Genomic DNA, 16228 nt, shown 5'->3' on the forward strand with positions numbered 1-16228 from the left:
TGGGTAAATCTAGTTGGTTAACTTAGGACATTGGGTGGATGAAAATCAGCTTCCTTTTTGTTGGTCTAAAGTGGTCAAATTGAACCAAAGTACGCATAAATGACATGTAATAGTTAGAAGAAATGATCTCGAGAGTGGATCTAGTCTTTCATTGTAAAGGTAGTGATTGTATGAAAGTATAGATACAAGGAACTTATTATCACTAACGATTAGCACATAATTTTTTTGTTTTCATGCTCGGTACTTATGCCTTTTCTTCTTACAATAACTATAATAGCATAATTGCTAGACGAGTAATGCTAATCAGACCATGTTTAGCAGACCACATGTGAACCATCATTTTAATATTATGCTTACAAATGAAAAAAAATATTACTAAATATAGTATAAAATGATCTATAAAACAAAAAGTTAAAAACTAATACACAACGGTAGGGGCCAGACCGGAAGCATTGGGGTGCGATAAAAAGGCTATACCTGCTTGGCATTTCTCTCTGGTTGGACTCCCCTTGACTTGAGTGCTCCCCTCAAGCTCTCTCTCTCTCTCTCTCTCTTCTGTCTCTCTCATTCTTCCACTATTTTCTTCCAAAACTCACTCATTATTTCTTTGAATTTGTTTGCTTTAGCTTTTGGTTGCAGTTAAGATCTACCAAATACACCACTACGTTTTGGTTTTCTCCACTACTGCTGTCTGCGTCCGCCATTAAAATACATAAAGAAAGAGAAAAAGGAAAGAAATTTCACAAATTCTAGAGAAACCCACTATTTTCTTCGCTATCTTGTTCTTGAACTCCAGAGCGTCCGACTCAATAGATCCGCCATGCTCAGCCTGCGGCCTCGCCGCGATTCCACTCCGTACACCACCAAATGGCAGAACAAGGTAATGTGTCTCACTCTCGGTCTTTGTTTTATCTACCCTTTTGTTTGTTTGGGTTGAAGGAGTCCAAGAAGTATAATTTAGAAAATGCAATTAATTTTATTAATTTTTTTGAGTATTTAGTTCACTGGCAAAGCAATGTAATATGGGTTATGTTTCTATGAGTTTGATTTTTGAGGTAAGAATTCAAAAGTGGGTACTTTTTGGTTATTTGGTGAATTGGGTTTGTGTAGTTTGAGGAGAATTTGGAGCAGTGGCCACATCTGAAGGAGCTGGTGCAGTGCTACACAACAGACTGGGTGAAGGACGACATCAAGTATGGTCACTACGAGAGTATTGGACCGCCCTCATTCCAGAACCAGATTTATGAGGGTCCTGACACTGACATCGAAACTGGTATAGAACCCCCTTCTTTCGGTCTTTTAGTCTTTCGCTTACTTGAGCATGCAGACAAGGGGGTGCATTTGGGTTTATGTATCAGAAGGGTTTTAAGTTTGTAGATTAAGTCTCTGGAAACTTTCCTAATTAAGCACCACACTCCCTTTTTTGTTGCACGGTTGAAACCCTTTTTGCAAAAGTATATAATTGGGTTAAATTTGTACATTACCGTTATCTGGTTGAAACCCATTTTCTTAGAGTGCTTAAGTAATGATAAAAGTTTGATTCTTTCTCCTGTATTTCTTATTTTATCTACCTGGTTCTAAAGGCAATATTAAGAGAAAACTATAGAATTCTTGTAATTTGGTTTTTTGGCATAGGATATTTAGTTTGTGAAAAATCTAAAGGTAGTGATAGATTTAGGGAGTAATGTTTATCCTGCCTTGAGTGGGTGTCAATCTTGCAAAATAGTGGTGTAATCCAAGTATTAGAACTGTTTATTTGATTGGCTGCCTGTTAGATGCTAATGTTTGAGAATAACAAGTTAATTTGCAGTAGAGTTCTTGATATATCTTGAATCCATTTGCAGAAATGCATCTTGCAAGTGCAAGGCAAACCAAGGTGGAAGATACTACTGATGATGACGTCCCCAGTACCTCAGGACGACAATTCACTGAAGCTACTGTATCGGATTCAGTACAGTCCAATGATCCAAAGGTTGTACTGGTTCAAGGATAGGTTTATACATTCAACATAAGTTTAACTTTATTCAGTACCTTACTTTTTCTAATCAATAAGTTCATGACCCCACCTGCCCCTTTCTAGTGTTAATTCTCTTAAACGTGGTACTGTACATGCAGCATTTTGGTCAATCTCCCCTTCCTGCTTATGAACCAGCGTTTGATTGGGAAAATGAGAGGTCAATGATATTCGGACAAAGGATTCCAGAAACTCCAATATCTCAGTATGGCAGTTCTACAATCTTTTTGTTGACTAGAAGTTTGTTTCTGCTTCTCTGGTTCTTTGTCCCTGTGCTTATTAATTGTCTTTTTCTCTATTCAATTGGGCTGTCTTAGTGGATTGAAGATCTCAGCGAAGGTTCTTTCCCTGTCATTTCAAGCGGGATTAGCTGGTGAGTGATATGCTCTTTGTACTGGTGCTGTATCATTGGTGCTCACTTTGTACTACTGCTTTTGTAATGTTGAGATGTTTCAAGATTTCTGACTTTGTGCTCTCTCTCTCTCTCTTTGCCCTCTCCTCCCTCCATCTCTCATGCAGAGCCATTTTATGGTACAATGTGCTTATACAATAGGGAGAGAAGAGAAAAATTGTCAGAGGACTTTTATTTTCGACATGCACCAACTGAAAAGCAGGATGTAAGCTAAAAGATCAATTTTACATTTTTTTTCCCTGTCAATTTAGTGCTTTTTCTGTACTTTATACTTTTAGGAGTTAATTTTTGGAATATATTATGACTAACAAATTTACTGTTGCCCCTGCCATTTTTTTGCTGAAGATTTCTTTTGAACCTCGTGGAATCTTCTATTTAGATGCTCCATCATCATCAGTTTGTCTGCTAATCCAGTTAGAGAAGCATGCCACAGAAGATGGCGGGGTTACACCTTCAGTTTATTCGCGCAAAGAACCAGTATGTCCATATATATGTTACTCAATTCTTAAAAAACTGTATGGCATATTGGCATGACAAAATAAATTTACAAATTTCTCAATTTTCTGTTTTGTATAAAAACTTTGTTCACTCTATCTGAACAGGTACACTTGACTGAGAAAGAAAAGCAAAAACTGCAGGTGTGGTCTCAAATAATGCCTTACAGAGAGTCCTTCGCCTGGGCTATTGTTTCATTATTTGATAACAGCATTGGTGCAGCTTCTGGTGGGTCTGCTTCCCCAAGCAGTCCTCTTGCTCATAGTATACCTGGTACAAGTTCTCATGATGGTGTGTTTGAGCCTAGTGCAACGGTCACATTAGATGGGAAGCTAGGATATCCAAGTCGAAGCTCTGTTGTTGTCGAAATATCAAACTTAAATAAAGTTAAAGAATGCTATACTGAGGACTCACTTCAGGTATGCAGAAATCCTCTTGTATGAATATTTAATACCTCCATGGTCTTTATTACTTTGTTTGCATGAGTTTTTCTTGTCTGTATTTCCTATTCCCCCCAAATTATGTAGTACATACAGACGGTTTCTGACTTTTGGAGTTTTCATTAGATGCCTGTTGTTCAAATTATGATGGTTTGTTTTTGTTGACAATTTAAGGATCCCAAACGTAAGATTCATAAACCTGTGAAAGGTGTTATGAGGCTGGAAATCGAGAAGCACCAGAATGACCATGATGACTTGGAAAATATATCAGAAAGTGGTAGTGTGAATAATGATTCTATTGATGACCGCATTACCGATTCCACATTTGGGAAGCTACCAAGTAATGGTTTGGATGGTCCTCAGGGTAGCAGCTCTAAGTGGAATTCTTCCGACACCAAAGAAAGATCTGGAAATGGACCAAATGCTCATGGAAATTCAATTCCCAGTGCTGACGATGTAAGTATAACAGCATCATAATGCTTTCTGTCTTGAACTTCAATTGTTACTGCGAGTCATTATTTTTCTGCACAAATGGTTTTAAAAATGTGACACCCCTACAGCAGGCCCTTTCTTTGTCAGCTGAGAGGCAGTTGTTTCTTAGTTTTTCTGGTTTCTGTTTATGTGTGTAATTTGTTAGGGGTGGGTTGTTTAGTTGTGTTTGATTTTTGTATTTATGGTTGTATTGCTAGTTCACTGTGACTGTAATTTTTGAGTCAGTTGATCTGTATTGCTGTTCTAGTTTTTCCATATATATTGTGTGTATATATATATATAATTATATATATTAACATTTGTATAATATTATTTGTGACACAACTAGTTGGCTCTTATCAGCCATTCATTTATTTCTTAGATCCTTTTGATATGCATGCAGCATATGGAAGAATGTGTTCAGAACCATCTATTCCAACAGATAGTTTTATTAGTTTTGACTATGTTTTTTAATTTTACATGTCTGATTAACTAAATGTTTTGTTTTGATTAACTTCCAGTTTCAAGCTTTTGACTTCCGTACGACGACAAGAAATAAGCCTTTCTTGCAGCTTTTTCATTGTCTTTATGTATATCCTATGACTGTTAGTTTGAGTCGGAAGAGGAATTTGTTCATAAGGGTTGAACTTCGGGAGGATGATAATGATATTCGTAGACAGCCTTTGGAGGTAAATATGCCTTGATTATTCTGATGTAAGCTGTTCACTGTTCTGAATTTTCTCTTACGTGTTTGGTTTGTACAATTGATTTGACCAGGCAATGTATCCAAGGGAACCCGGTGCATCACTCCAGAAGTGGGTTCACACACAAGTGACTGTTGGTGCTAAGGTGGCCTGCTACCATGATGAGATCAAACTCTCCCTACCTGCTACCTGGACACCGACACATCATCTTTTATTTACTTTTTTTCATGTAGATCTTCAAACAAAATTAGAAGCTCCAAAACCTGTAAGTTCATTTTAATTGCTTTATTTCTCTAAACTAAAGGACTAGCTGGTTTTGACCTGTTGCTTCAGTTTTATTGTATTCACCTCATTAAAGTGAACTCTGTCCATTCACTTTTCAGGTAGTAATTGGATATGCGGCACTTCCATTATCCACGTATGCTCAGTATGTAATATGCCTTCAACCCGATTTTTCTTCCTCCTTTGTTCTTGAACTGAAGGAAACTCAACACAATTTTTGGTCATGTGGTTACTCGCTTAATATATGTTGGGTTATTCCTTTGAAACTAATCTTTCATCCAATTTAGTAGTTTAAATAGTTTGAGAGTTTATACCACAGTTACAAAGGCCTGCTTCTATGGTAGTTAAAAATGCTTTTGTCATAGCAACTGTATAACTTGTATCAGTTCTGCCTGGGTTTCAATACTCTAATAATTGATTATGTAAACAGTTTTTCCCAATTAAACAATATTATGTTTTCACCATTCCTGTTTGTTACTTCAATTAACTGCACATTTAAAATTGTTCTTTAGTTTTATTACCATCTTGCTATTTGTTTTATGTTTTCATGGAGAGTTTTGACTTTTAATGATACTCATAATTGATGGGAGCAAAAATGGTTGTTTTCCTATTCAGGTGTAGGTCTGAAATTTCTTTGCCAATTATGAGAGAGCTGGTTCCACATTATCTCCAGGATATGGGCAGAGTATGTTTGTGTTTCATAATGAGTTTATAACTTGTTTACTCTCTACTAGTGAAAGTACATAAAATGTTGAGTTTTTGTGGTTTTATTCATTTTCAATTTTATTTCTATTCTACTGTAGTATTAACCTCAATTTATGGTTAGAAGGGATATACCTAACAGTGGAAATCTGAGATTTTTCTGGACAAGTATATTAAAATTTCATTTCTTGCTTATTTTGCATGCTCATTCGTTGATGTTTATGCCATTACCCTGCATGCTGTACTGTTATCCTGCATATTAAAACGATTTTTTCTTGTCTCCTATTCATGAGCAGCTTTCTAATCTTGTAGTTGGTAGGAAGCTTTTAAGTATTTATGTGTCCACTTTGTCTTCTTAAACTGACAATTCCACTCCCCTTCCCCGTGACCAGGAGAGGTTGGATTATTTGGAAGATGGAAAGAATATCTTTCGATTGCGCTTAAGACTTTGTTCGTCGCTGTATCCTATCAATGAGCGGATAAGAGATTTTTTTCTTGAATACGATAGGCACACTCTTCGAACAAGTGCACCTTGGGGTTCTGAGCTTTTGGAGGTATTCTTCCTTTTAATTGTTTATTTCAAACCCATTTGTCTTTTTTTCTTTTATTTTATGGTAGTCAAGATTCCATTATTTCAGTTATCATAGAAATTGGGCAATACATAGTACTGATTTTTCCCTTTAGATTCACAACATACACATTCGTAGATAAATAAATAAAAAAACTCTCAATATACTGATGGTAACATTGGATGGTATCATCTGAGGTGTTGGGCGTGCAATAGGTACTGTAGACTTTTTTTTTTTTTTTGTATGTATTTTTTCTGCCTGGGCTCTGTGGTTAACCGGCTCTATGTGAAGAAGTGATTCAAGTGTAATGAATTTGCATGCAGGCTATTAACGGTTTGAAGAATGTTGATTCCATTGCTTTGCTTCAGTTTCTGCATCCAATTTTGAATATGCTTCTGCATCTAATAGGAAATGGTGGAGAAACCCTCCAGGTAGTACTGATTTTTATAGTTGTTTGTTCCTGTGGCTTCATTCGTTGTCCTTATTTTCTTGAATTGACGTTCGTTATTCCTTTGGTAACTTTTCTAGATTATCTGATAATCATCCTTCTACTGACTGGTTTCTGCACTGTGTACTGCCATCTGATTTTCTGATTCTACTGCTGCTTTCAGGTTGCAGCTTTCAGAGCCATGGTCAATATTGTCACCCGGTGTGTTGTTCAGTTTTGATTAATGATTTTATGTATTTCAGAATTGTTATTTATCACAGTTCAGAAGTGAAATTATTAATAAAAGAATTAACATTTTTTTAGACGCTTCTTGTTCGTGTCTTCAATAGCCAACTTTGTCATCATGATATTACATAATTGTATTTCTTAGGCGTGCATAAAGTTTGCAAGATTGTGTGGTGAAAGCTATACTTTATGGAAAATTCTTCATGTATTACTTTTTATTTTTTTTTATTTTTTATCTTTTTGCTTCTGGTAAAATCCATTTGGCTATGGTTTATTTAGTATGGATGTGTGTTTTCTTCGTAACATGTTTCCAACCATTGTTGTGCAATATATTAACAGGCTGTCCTGTGATTATGGTGTTGTAAGGTGCTCTGTTTAGTATTGTTTTTTTTTTTTTTTTTTTTGGTTGTTGTTTTGTTGGCTGAAAAAAGAAAGAAAATAAATATGGCTAAAATAATACAGAATACATTGAATTAGGGAATGATATTGGCTTTTTCTATTGGGAAACTGAAAGTTGATGGGTCGTGTTTTGGGTTTAGGATAATGTCCCAGAACACAACCAAGACATGCTTAAAATTTAGACATGTAAGTCCTGTGCTGTACATGTAGACGTTGGCCCTTTGGTGTAAAATTTCTGCTCTGGACCAGCCGTTGCTCTTCCACTTAGTTATTTATTGCATTAATTTCTAATGGCCTTTTGAATTTTAGTTTGACATGTGTGAAATGAATTCTATAGGGTGCAGCAAGAGTCAGTTGACGATGCTGAAAGAAACCATTTCCTAGTTAACTACGTAGATTACGCTTTTGATGACTTTGGGGGTCGGCAACCACCAGTTTATCCTGGCTTGTCAACTGTTTGGGGAAGTTTGGCTCGTAGTAAGGTACGCCTGTCCTGCTGGTGATTTTCATATGCCAATTGTATTAGTTTGTGGTTTTCTTGATCACCACATTGGGTTTTGAAGGTTTCCCATCAATTTGGTTGAGAATTCTGCTTTTGGTGAACCGTGCTTGTGCCAATTCTTAATGTTTTCATCTTAAATTCTGTGGTGACTGCAAGATATGGTTCAAGATTCTCATCATTATTATTTGCCAACAGCTCAACTGCTTAACTTTATGAATTCATTGTGCAGGCTAAAGGATATCGTGTTGGACCTGTGTATGATGATGTTTTGGCAATGGCTTGGTTTTTCCTTGAGCTAATTGTCAAGTCAATGGCATTAGAGAAGATGCGTCTTTTCTATCATAATCTTCCTTTAGGTATGTTTCACTTCGAGGAAATTTACGCCTTACATATTCTCTGATTGCTATTTTAACTATATCTTTGGGAGTGTTCCCAACAACAGCAGCCGTTATCTCCTGATACACAGCTTTCTAGTGACCAGACAAAAAATACCAGTAATTACATGTAGAAAATAAATTTTCAACAGTTAGATTTCTGTGTAGCAACCATTGTACATATGAGCAATATCATGTGAATAGATGGTTGGTAATCTATTGGAGAGGATATATTGAAGCAGGCAGATGGTGTATTTGGTGGACCCAGAATTTATTAGTTTTAGTGAAAATTCATAGACACTAGTAATCATGCATATAGTTGAATTCTCTCTCTGACACAAATGTTCACACAATCAATGTTGCATGTTCTTAGAGCTTTAAGTTTGTTAAAGTCTAGGTTAGACATACTTAAATTCAATGATTCAGCGATCATTCAAATAGAATGGTGTATTTGGCAATTTTGTATATTTGGCAATTTTGTTTTCATTTATAGAACAGTTTTCCTACAATGGTTTTCTTATCCTAGCTTATTGGATTTTCTGTACATTTTCAACTTCATGCCAATTGCATATTGTTCTGGCAGATTTAGTTTTTAACTCTGAATGTAGTTTTTAGCAGTTAGCATTTCTGGAATTTTCTTGAATCTCCTGAATTTAGTTTTTATCTCTAACAGATGCTTTTGAAGTGATTTAACTCTTGTTTGTACCTGGGTTTGACATTACCCTGTTATGTTGACATCTATTTCCAGAGAAATTCTTCTTTTCTTGAATCTTTTTCAGGTTCCTTTGGTAATAATTTATTTATTTATTTTTTGTATTGCAGGTGAAGATATTCCGCCTATGCAGTTGAAAGAAGGTGTATTCAGATGTATAATGCAGTTATATGATTGCCTACTAACAGAAGTGCATGAACGTTGTAAGAAGGGATTAAGCTTAGCAAAGCGTTTAAACAGCAGTTTAGCTTTCTTTTGTTATGACCTCTTGTCCATCATTGAACCTCGCCAAGTTTTTGAATTGGTATGCCTTCTGCTTAACTTTCATTATTCAGAACTTAGGGCTGAGCTAGGGTGTCATCTCAAAGGGGCATGTATTGCAGGAAGCCTTAGTAAATAAGTTTTGTTCAAGTTTTCAATCAAATCCTTCTCTGTCTGTTCATTGTGTGTAGAATGTAGATATATGTGTTTTGTGGTTTCCATTAGTGCTACGAGAGCAAAGGGGAGTCCAGAGAGAATATATGTACAATGAAATAACATAATGAAATTTTGGAGTTAACAAATACTGCTCTAGATGAATCATGTATACAGGTGTCCTTGTACCTGGACAAGTTTTCTGGGGTTTAAAATGAGATTGAAAGAGCCAACCTAAGGATTAGGTTTAAAATTTATTTAACCTTCCTGATTGCTAATATGTAGTTTCTATTCACTTTATGGTCTCTTTAATGTGCTGTAGGTGTCTTTGTACCTGGACAAGTTTTCCGGGGTTTGTCAACTGGTTCTTCATGATTGCAAGCTCACATTTCTACAAATTATATGCGATCACGACCTTTTTGTGGAAATGCCTGGGAGAGACCCTTCTGACAGGTAACTTATCCTTAATTTTCTTTTTTGTTTTCTCACCCTCTTACTGTTAACAGAGGAAACCACTGATGAACTATTGAAAAAGAAAAGTATGCCCTCTATCATAATTTACCCACCCGTACCGAGAGATTTACCGATTGGTGAATTCATTGGATTAAAAATTCGTATTTGTTTAATCACTTCAAAAGCTTTTGTATTGTTCCTATCTTTACAAACTATACACTGTACTCATTCCACATGGGGATGGGGTGGCTCTGTTCCCTTCATTATCCTGATCCCTCTCTTTGGAAGTTTATTTAAAATAAGAAAAGAAAGATTTATTTTATCTCTTTGATATGTATTTGAATGCAGATACTTCTGAATAAAAATCAGTGCATCCTCTATAAATGTTCAAGACTTTAATTACTTATTTAAGAAGCTTTCGAGTGTTTTTTAGAGTGTCTTGATGAAGTGAATGCTTGTGTCATAGGAATTACCTTTCGTCTGTTTTAATACAAGAGCTATTTCTTACATGGGATCATGACGATTTGTCTCTGCGGGCAAAGGTAAGTTTGTAGTCAGTAGTCTTATTTACTTATTTATTGTTGTTTCTTTGTTATTTAATAAGAAACAAGAGGCTTACAGTAGATATGCATTTCTTTTATGCTTTTGCTGGTGGATACATTTCTATACTCATCCCTCCTCAAACAAGACATTGATATGATATATGTAAATTTTCGAAGTATTGAAAATCATGATGTGTTGATAAATGTGCAAAATATGTTATGATTCTGTTCTAACTTTTTCATTTTGATGTGTGTAGGCAGCTAGAATTTTAGTAGTCCTTTTGTGCAAACATGAGTTTGATGCACGATACCAAAAGCCAGAAGATAAACTATATATAGCCCAGCTCTATTTTCCACTTATTGGACAGGTGCGTAGTTTTATTTTCCTTGTGCAATGTATGGTTGTTTTCTGTTACATTTTCCCTCCCTCTATTGTTTATCCCTGCTAACGGGAATCTACTTAAAATATTTGGGGTTTTGATATTTGCCATAAAGAGTGAAATTGACCTAGGGGGGTAGTGCCAATTTATTGGGGCATTTCTGGTTTCGGGGGTTGCCAATACATAAATTAACTGGGGTCAGAGATGTTTTCGCACGGAATTCATGGTTATAAAGAATTGAGTATTCCATAAGTAAATATGCTTTTTACACTATAGTAGAAGTATAAAGTTTATCATACGTGTCATGTAGCTGACATTGATATACTATCTGTTGAAGTTTATAATTTAGATCCATTTTTCCAATTAATGTTTACTAATATCTTGTCAAAATATCTTCTTTTAAGTAAAAATAACAATAGTTGATACTTCCATCAGCATCATCCTTTGATTCAACTTCAGTATGTGTATTTTCCTACTAATAATAGGTTAATAAGGGCAGTGCTCAACTATATGATATTACCAAAGTTTATCCTATGGAAAATATAGAATGATTTACGTATGTATTCGTGGTCACAAATTAAGAAATCATAACTAGTGTTATGATCTGTGCAGATTCTTGATGAAATGCCTGTATTTTACAACCTCAATGCTGTTGAAAAGCGTGAAGTTTTGGTCGCAATTTTGCAAATTGTACGGAACCTTGATGATTCATCACTTGTCAAGGCGTGGCAGCTGAGCATTGCTAGAACTAGATTGTTTTTCAAACTCATGGAGGAATGCCTTGTTCTATTTGAGGTTGCCTTTTATTAATTTCTTGTTTAGGATATTTGGTTCCTTAGTTGATGATTTTTTACCTTCTATTCATATTTTTCAGGGTGTTCATTTTCTCATTCTTGACATACTTGTTCAGTTCTTTCGGAGTTCCCATCGAAATAGGATCAACACAAGGAAAAGCTCTTGCCATTCCAAAAAAAAAAAAAGAAATTATTGTGTGATCCCTTACTTCTTACTCAGATTTTGACAAAAAATGGTGGGGGTTTCCTGAGTCGCCCATAATAAGGAGCTATGAGGCCCTTCCCTTCTCCTAACTCTATCTATTCCCGGAGGAGAATCCCCATGTTGAAAATAACTGTTTAACCATTACAGCCAGCATGGCCAAGAATGGATACTCTCATATTAGTTCAAAATTAAGGTCTTCATCTGGGCAGGCAAACACTTTTTCTTTTATTATATTGCTTCCATACGTAAGAAAGAGATAAGGATTTAGCTCATATTAGTTTTTGTTCTGAGGCTTATTCTTTTTTGTCCTCTGCACATCTCATTTCATGATCATAGATTCTTGAATTTGTTCACTTTGTGTTTCTTCCACAGTGAAAGGAATTATATGGAAAAAAAAAAAAAATACACTGTATTCCAATTTTTTATTTTGTATAAATGTTCCTGGTAACTCTAATTGTATTAAATGTGTTTTACAGCACAGAAAACCTGCTGATATCACGCTTATGGGATCTAGTTCTCGCAGTCCTGTTGGTGGTGATGCCCCTGCTTCCCCTAAGTATTCTGATAGACTTTCCCCTGCGATCAACAACTATCTGTCTGAAGCATCTAGACAAGAAGTCAGAGTGAGTTAACTTTTCTGGTCCTTATGAGGCAGCTTACAAGAGTCAATAGTACACAATGAATATAGTTTTGCTTCCATTAGTAGTTTCATGTCTCATCTTGGAAGCATTTAATTTTATAAAAACGAAACCAACATTTTCAAACGTTCCTCAAGAGTTTTGAATCTCTTTAATGCAGCCTCAGGGTACTCCAGAAAATGGTTATTCATGGCAGAGAGTAAATTCTCAGTTAAGCTCCCCTAGCCAGCCGTATTCCTTGAGAGAAGCACTAGCTCAGGCACAATCTTCTAGAATTGGAGCTTCTTCTCAAGCGTTAAGAGAATCTTTGCATCCAATATTGAGACAAAAATTGGTAAAGTTTTGAGTAAGCATTGTGTGTTGTTTGATTGCAGCACGAGCCCCATTTACATCGTGCAATAAAAATCTATCTTGCCTTCGAACTTGTCCGTCATCTCTTTGCTTTTTTGAGGTAGTTAATAGCTTTCACCTTTCCAGGAGCTCTGGGAAGAAAACTTGAGTGCTTCTGTCAGTCTTCAGGTTTTGGAAATAACTGAGAAGTTCTCCATAATGGCAGCATCCCACAGCATCGCCACTGACTATGGAAAATTTGACTGCGTCACAGCCATATTTATGAGCTTCTTCTCTCGAAATCAACCTTTGTCTTTCTGGAGATCATTGCTTCCTGTCTTCAACGGTGTCTTCAATCTTCATGGTGTAACTTTGATGGCTAGGGAAAATGACCGCTTTTTAAAGCAAGTAACTTTTCATCTTCTTCGACTTGCGGTTTTCCGAAATGATAATATCAGAAAAAGGGCTGTTATTGGGCTCCAAATGCTTATGAGGGTAGGCTTCCCTGACACATTGGCATTGTATGCTCCTGTTAATTTTCAACATAAAAATTAATTCCCATTCATTTTTTTTTTTCTTGTTGCAGAGTTCTTTCTATTACTTTATGCAAACAGCAAGGTTGAGGGTCATGCTGATCATCACATTGTCTGAGTTGATGTCTGAAGTACAAGTGACTCAGATGAAGGCTGATGGAACACTAGAAGAGAGTGGTGAAGCACGGCGTCTTCGAAAGTCACTTGAGGAAGCGGCAGATGAAGCTAAGAGCCCCAGTCTATTGAGAGAGTGTGGAGTTCCTGACGGTGCTCTGTTAGAAATTCCCGAAAAAATGACAGAAAATAGATGGTCCTGGTCAGAAGTGAAATTTCTTGCTGACAGTCTTCTTCTTGCTCTTGATGCCAGCTTGGAACATGCACTCCTGGTCAGTTTGACAATGCCTACATCAACTTTGTTTGTTAGGGAATATACATCTGTATCTTGTGTTACCAGGTGCTTTGGTTCTTTACTAGGTTCTTTTTTTTTTTTCGTAGGCATTGAACTTCTAATATTTTCGAAAGTAATACTTTTCACTATAGACAATGCAAATTCCTTTACGGCTGTTAGAAGGTAATTGTTAGCAAGCCACTGATTTCTGTGCCTAAAAATAGAAGCAGTTTGACAATGATAAAAGAAGTACCACTATCTTTGGCTTTCTGTTTTTGAGTTTAAAACTAACGTAGTGAAGCTTCATGTGGTTTCACATGCCCCATCCTATTTAAATTACAACTTTGTCCCACCATGCTTTTTTCATTTTCTTCTGAACAGAAACAATATATTATTTCCCGAAATTGGGTTGCCCTAAGTTTTTCTTGTTCTTCTGACAAATGTTGAGATGAGGAGACGCTTTTGGATTTACGTTGTAATACCAGCGACAATTTGTTTTGCAGGGCTCTTTGATAACTATGGATAGATATGCAGCTGCTGAAAGCTTCTATAGACTTGCTATGGCATTTGCCCCTGTCCCAGACCTTCACATAATGTGGTTACTGCATTTATGTGATGCACATCAGGAAATGCAGTCTTGGGCTGAAGCTGCTCAGTGTGCTGTTGCTGTGGCTGGTATTGTAATGCAGGTAAGTGCTATGGTTTTTTGCAATGCAACCTCCGCATGAAACATTTTTCTGTTCTCAAAATCTGTTCTCTGGTTTTAAGTGTGAAAGTGCTCACTATTTTACTATTAGCTAATGGTCTGTTTTAATCTTGTATAGGCCCTTGTTGCTAGAAATGATGGTGTTTGGAGCAAAGATCACATAACTGCTTTACGTAAAATTTGTCCGATGGTCAGCATTGAGATCAGCTCTGAGACAACTGCAGCTGAGGTAGAGGGATATGGTGCATCAAAACTTACCGTTGACTCTGCTGTGAAGTATCTACAACTCGCAAATAAGTTGTTTTCTCAAGCTGAACTCTTTCATTTCTGTGCAAGCATACTGGAACTTGTTATTCCAGTTTATAAAAGCCGGCGGGCGTATGGACAACTGAGTAAATGTCACACAATGCTTACCAATATCTATGAATCAATCCTTGAGCAGGAGTCAAGTCCAATTCCATTCACTGATGCGACGTACTATAGGGTGGGTTTTTACGGTGACAGATTTGGAAAGTTGGATAGAAAGGAATATGTATACAGGGAGCCCCGCGATATAAGGCTAGGTGACATAATGGAGAAACTTAGTCACATATACGAATCTAGGATGGATGGCAATCACACCTTACACATTATTCCAGATTCTAGGCAGGTGAAGGCAGATGAATTGCAGCCTGGAGCCTGCTACCTGCAGATAACAGCTGTTGATCCAGTCATGGAAGATGAGGATTTGGGAAGTAGACGGGAGAGAATCTTTTCGCTTTCAACTGGAAGTGTTCGTGCACGAGTCTTTGATCGTTTCTTGTTTGATACCCCATTTACGAAGAATGGAAAGACTCAAGGTGGGTTGGAGGACCAGTGGAAGAGGCGGACCGTTCTTCAAACAGAAGGTTCATTCCCAGCTCTTGTGAATAGGCTATTAGTTACCAAATCCGAATCGCTTGAGTTCTCCCCAGTAGAAAATGCCATTGGAATGATTGAAACTCGGACAGCTGCTTTACGAAATGAACTTGAAGAGCCTCGCAGTTCTGAAGGGGATCAACTCCCACGTCTCCAGAGCCTACAAAGAATTCTTCAAGGCAGTGTTGCCGTCCAGGTGGAATTTTGTTCTCAAACTATGTTTTTCTAAACCCAATAATGTATCAACTGCTGACTCTGTAACTCAACTTCGTTTGCTGATCGGATTTCCCTACTTCCCATTTGCAGGTCAACAGTGGGGTACTGAGCGTGTGCACTGCATTCCTATCGGGCGAGCCTGCAACAAGATTGCGGTCCCAGGAACTCCAGCAACTGATTGCTGCACTCCTCGAATTTATGGCCGTATGCAAGCGTGCAATCCGTGTGCACTTCAGATTGATCGGTGAGGAAGATCAGGAGTTCCACACTCAACTTGTGAATGGATTTCAATCTCTGACGGCCGAGTTGTCCCATTACATCCCAGCCATTCTGTCAGAGCTGTGACATTGTTGTAGAATTAATCTTGTATTACTGTTTCATTTCGTTTTTTGGGTTTTCTTTTTCCTTTTTCTTTCGCCTCGGGCTGTATCTGCAATGTGTCGATATCTTTCCAGCCCCCGGGGTGGTATTTTTGGGACCGTATGTATTAGCAGCTTGAATGTCTACATTGTTTTGCTTATATAATGTTCCAATGAATGGGTTTTGTTTTACCACCTTTTCATTTTCGTGCCCAGTTTACCACCCGTTGAAGTAAAAAAATTTAGAATTGTTCTTCTTTTTTGACAATTGATAATTTGATATTTTAAACTCATCGAATTTACAGGGAGGAATTCGAGCTTGACAAAGTAACGGATTCAGAAGATTTATAGTATTCATGTACAAAACCGTAAAAATAACTAAAATGTTTAGGCAATTGTTATTAGCATTCTAAAAATTTCATTCTACGTTTCAAACTTTCTATATTAGGAAACAAAAATACACTTACGAGTTGTGTACAATGAGATTTTTGGAGTGCTAATAATATTTCTCAATATTTATAGTAAAAATAAAATTTCCTAAAAAAGAAAGTGAAAAAGTAAAATTATAAAAAACCAGGCCGAGTTGTGTACAATGAGATTTTTGGAGTGCTAATAATATTTCTC

General features: G+C 36.7%; 1 protein-coding gene across 2 annotated transcripts; it reads left to right on the plus strand.

The window, feature by feature from the left end:
- The first annotated feature begins 481 nt into the window (after positions 1 to 481).
- LOC103933732 (guanine nucleotide exchange factor SPIKE 1) lies at positions 482 to 15807 on the plus strand. 2 transcript variants are annotated; one of them, XM_009343421.3, is made up of 30 exons: positions 482 to 880; positions 1111 to 1273; positions 1845 to 1972; positions 2116 to 2219; positions 2332 to 2387; positions 2534 to 2631; positions 2772 to 2903; positions 3029 to 3340; positions 3536 to 3817; positions 4354 to 4521; positions 4610 to 4801; positions 4920 to 4963; positions 5434 to 5503; positions 5913 to 6074; positions 6413 to 6520; positions 6701 to 6738; positions 7499 to 7643; positions 7893 to 8019; positions 8860 to 9053; positions 9486 to 9616; positions 10083 to 10158; positions 10416 to 10526; positions 11151 to 11333; positions 12014 to 12160; positions 12336 to 12509; positions 12653 to 13000; positions 13092 to 13424; positions 13930 to 14115; positions 14251 to 15225; positions 15336 to 15807. In XM_009343421.3, the coding sequence occupies exons 1-30, from the start codon at positions 821 to 823 to the stop codon at positions 15588 to 15590; spliced, it is 5502 nt and encodes a 1833-aa protein (XP_009341696.2). In that variant the 5' UTR covers positions 482 to 820; the 3' UTR covers positions 15591 to 15807. The 2 variants fall into 2 exon arrangements, with proteins under 2 accessions (XP_009341696.2, XP_048429663.1); XM_048573706.1 differs by lacking the exons at positions 482 to 880; positions 1111 to 1273; positions 1845 to 1972 and having other exon boundaries at positions 2169 to 2219; positions 2322 to 2387.
- The last annotated feature ends 421 nt before the right edge of the window (positions 15808 to 16228 follow it).

This window comes from the organism of the source record quoted next, unplaced genomic scaffold (genome assembly GCF_019419815.1).
Source record: "Pyrus x bretschneideri cultivar Hongxiangsu unplaced genomic scaffold, Pyrus_bretschneideri_v1 Contig7, whole genome shotgun sequence".
Taxonomy (NCBI): Eukaryota; Viridiplantae; Streptophyta; class Magnoliopsida; order Rosales; family Rosaceae; genus Pyrus; species Pyrus x bretschneideri.

Coding starts and splice junctions, on each gene's coding strand:
- LOC103933732 (XM_009343421.3), top strand. CDS start 821: ATGCTCAGCCTGCGGCCTCGCCGCGATTCCACTCCGTACACCACCAAA. Junction 6,521..6,700: donor ATGGTGGAGAAACCCTCCAG/GTAGTACTGATT, acceptor TGCTGCTTTCAG/GTTGCAGCTTTCAGAGCCAT. Junction 8,020..8,859: donor CTATCATAATCTTCCTTTAG/GTATGTTTCACT, acceptor TTTGTATTGCAG/GTGAAGATATTCCGCCTATG.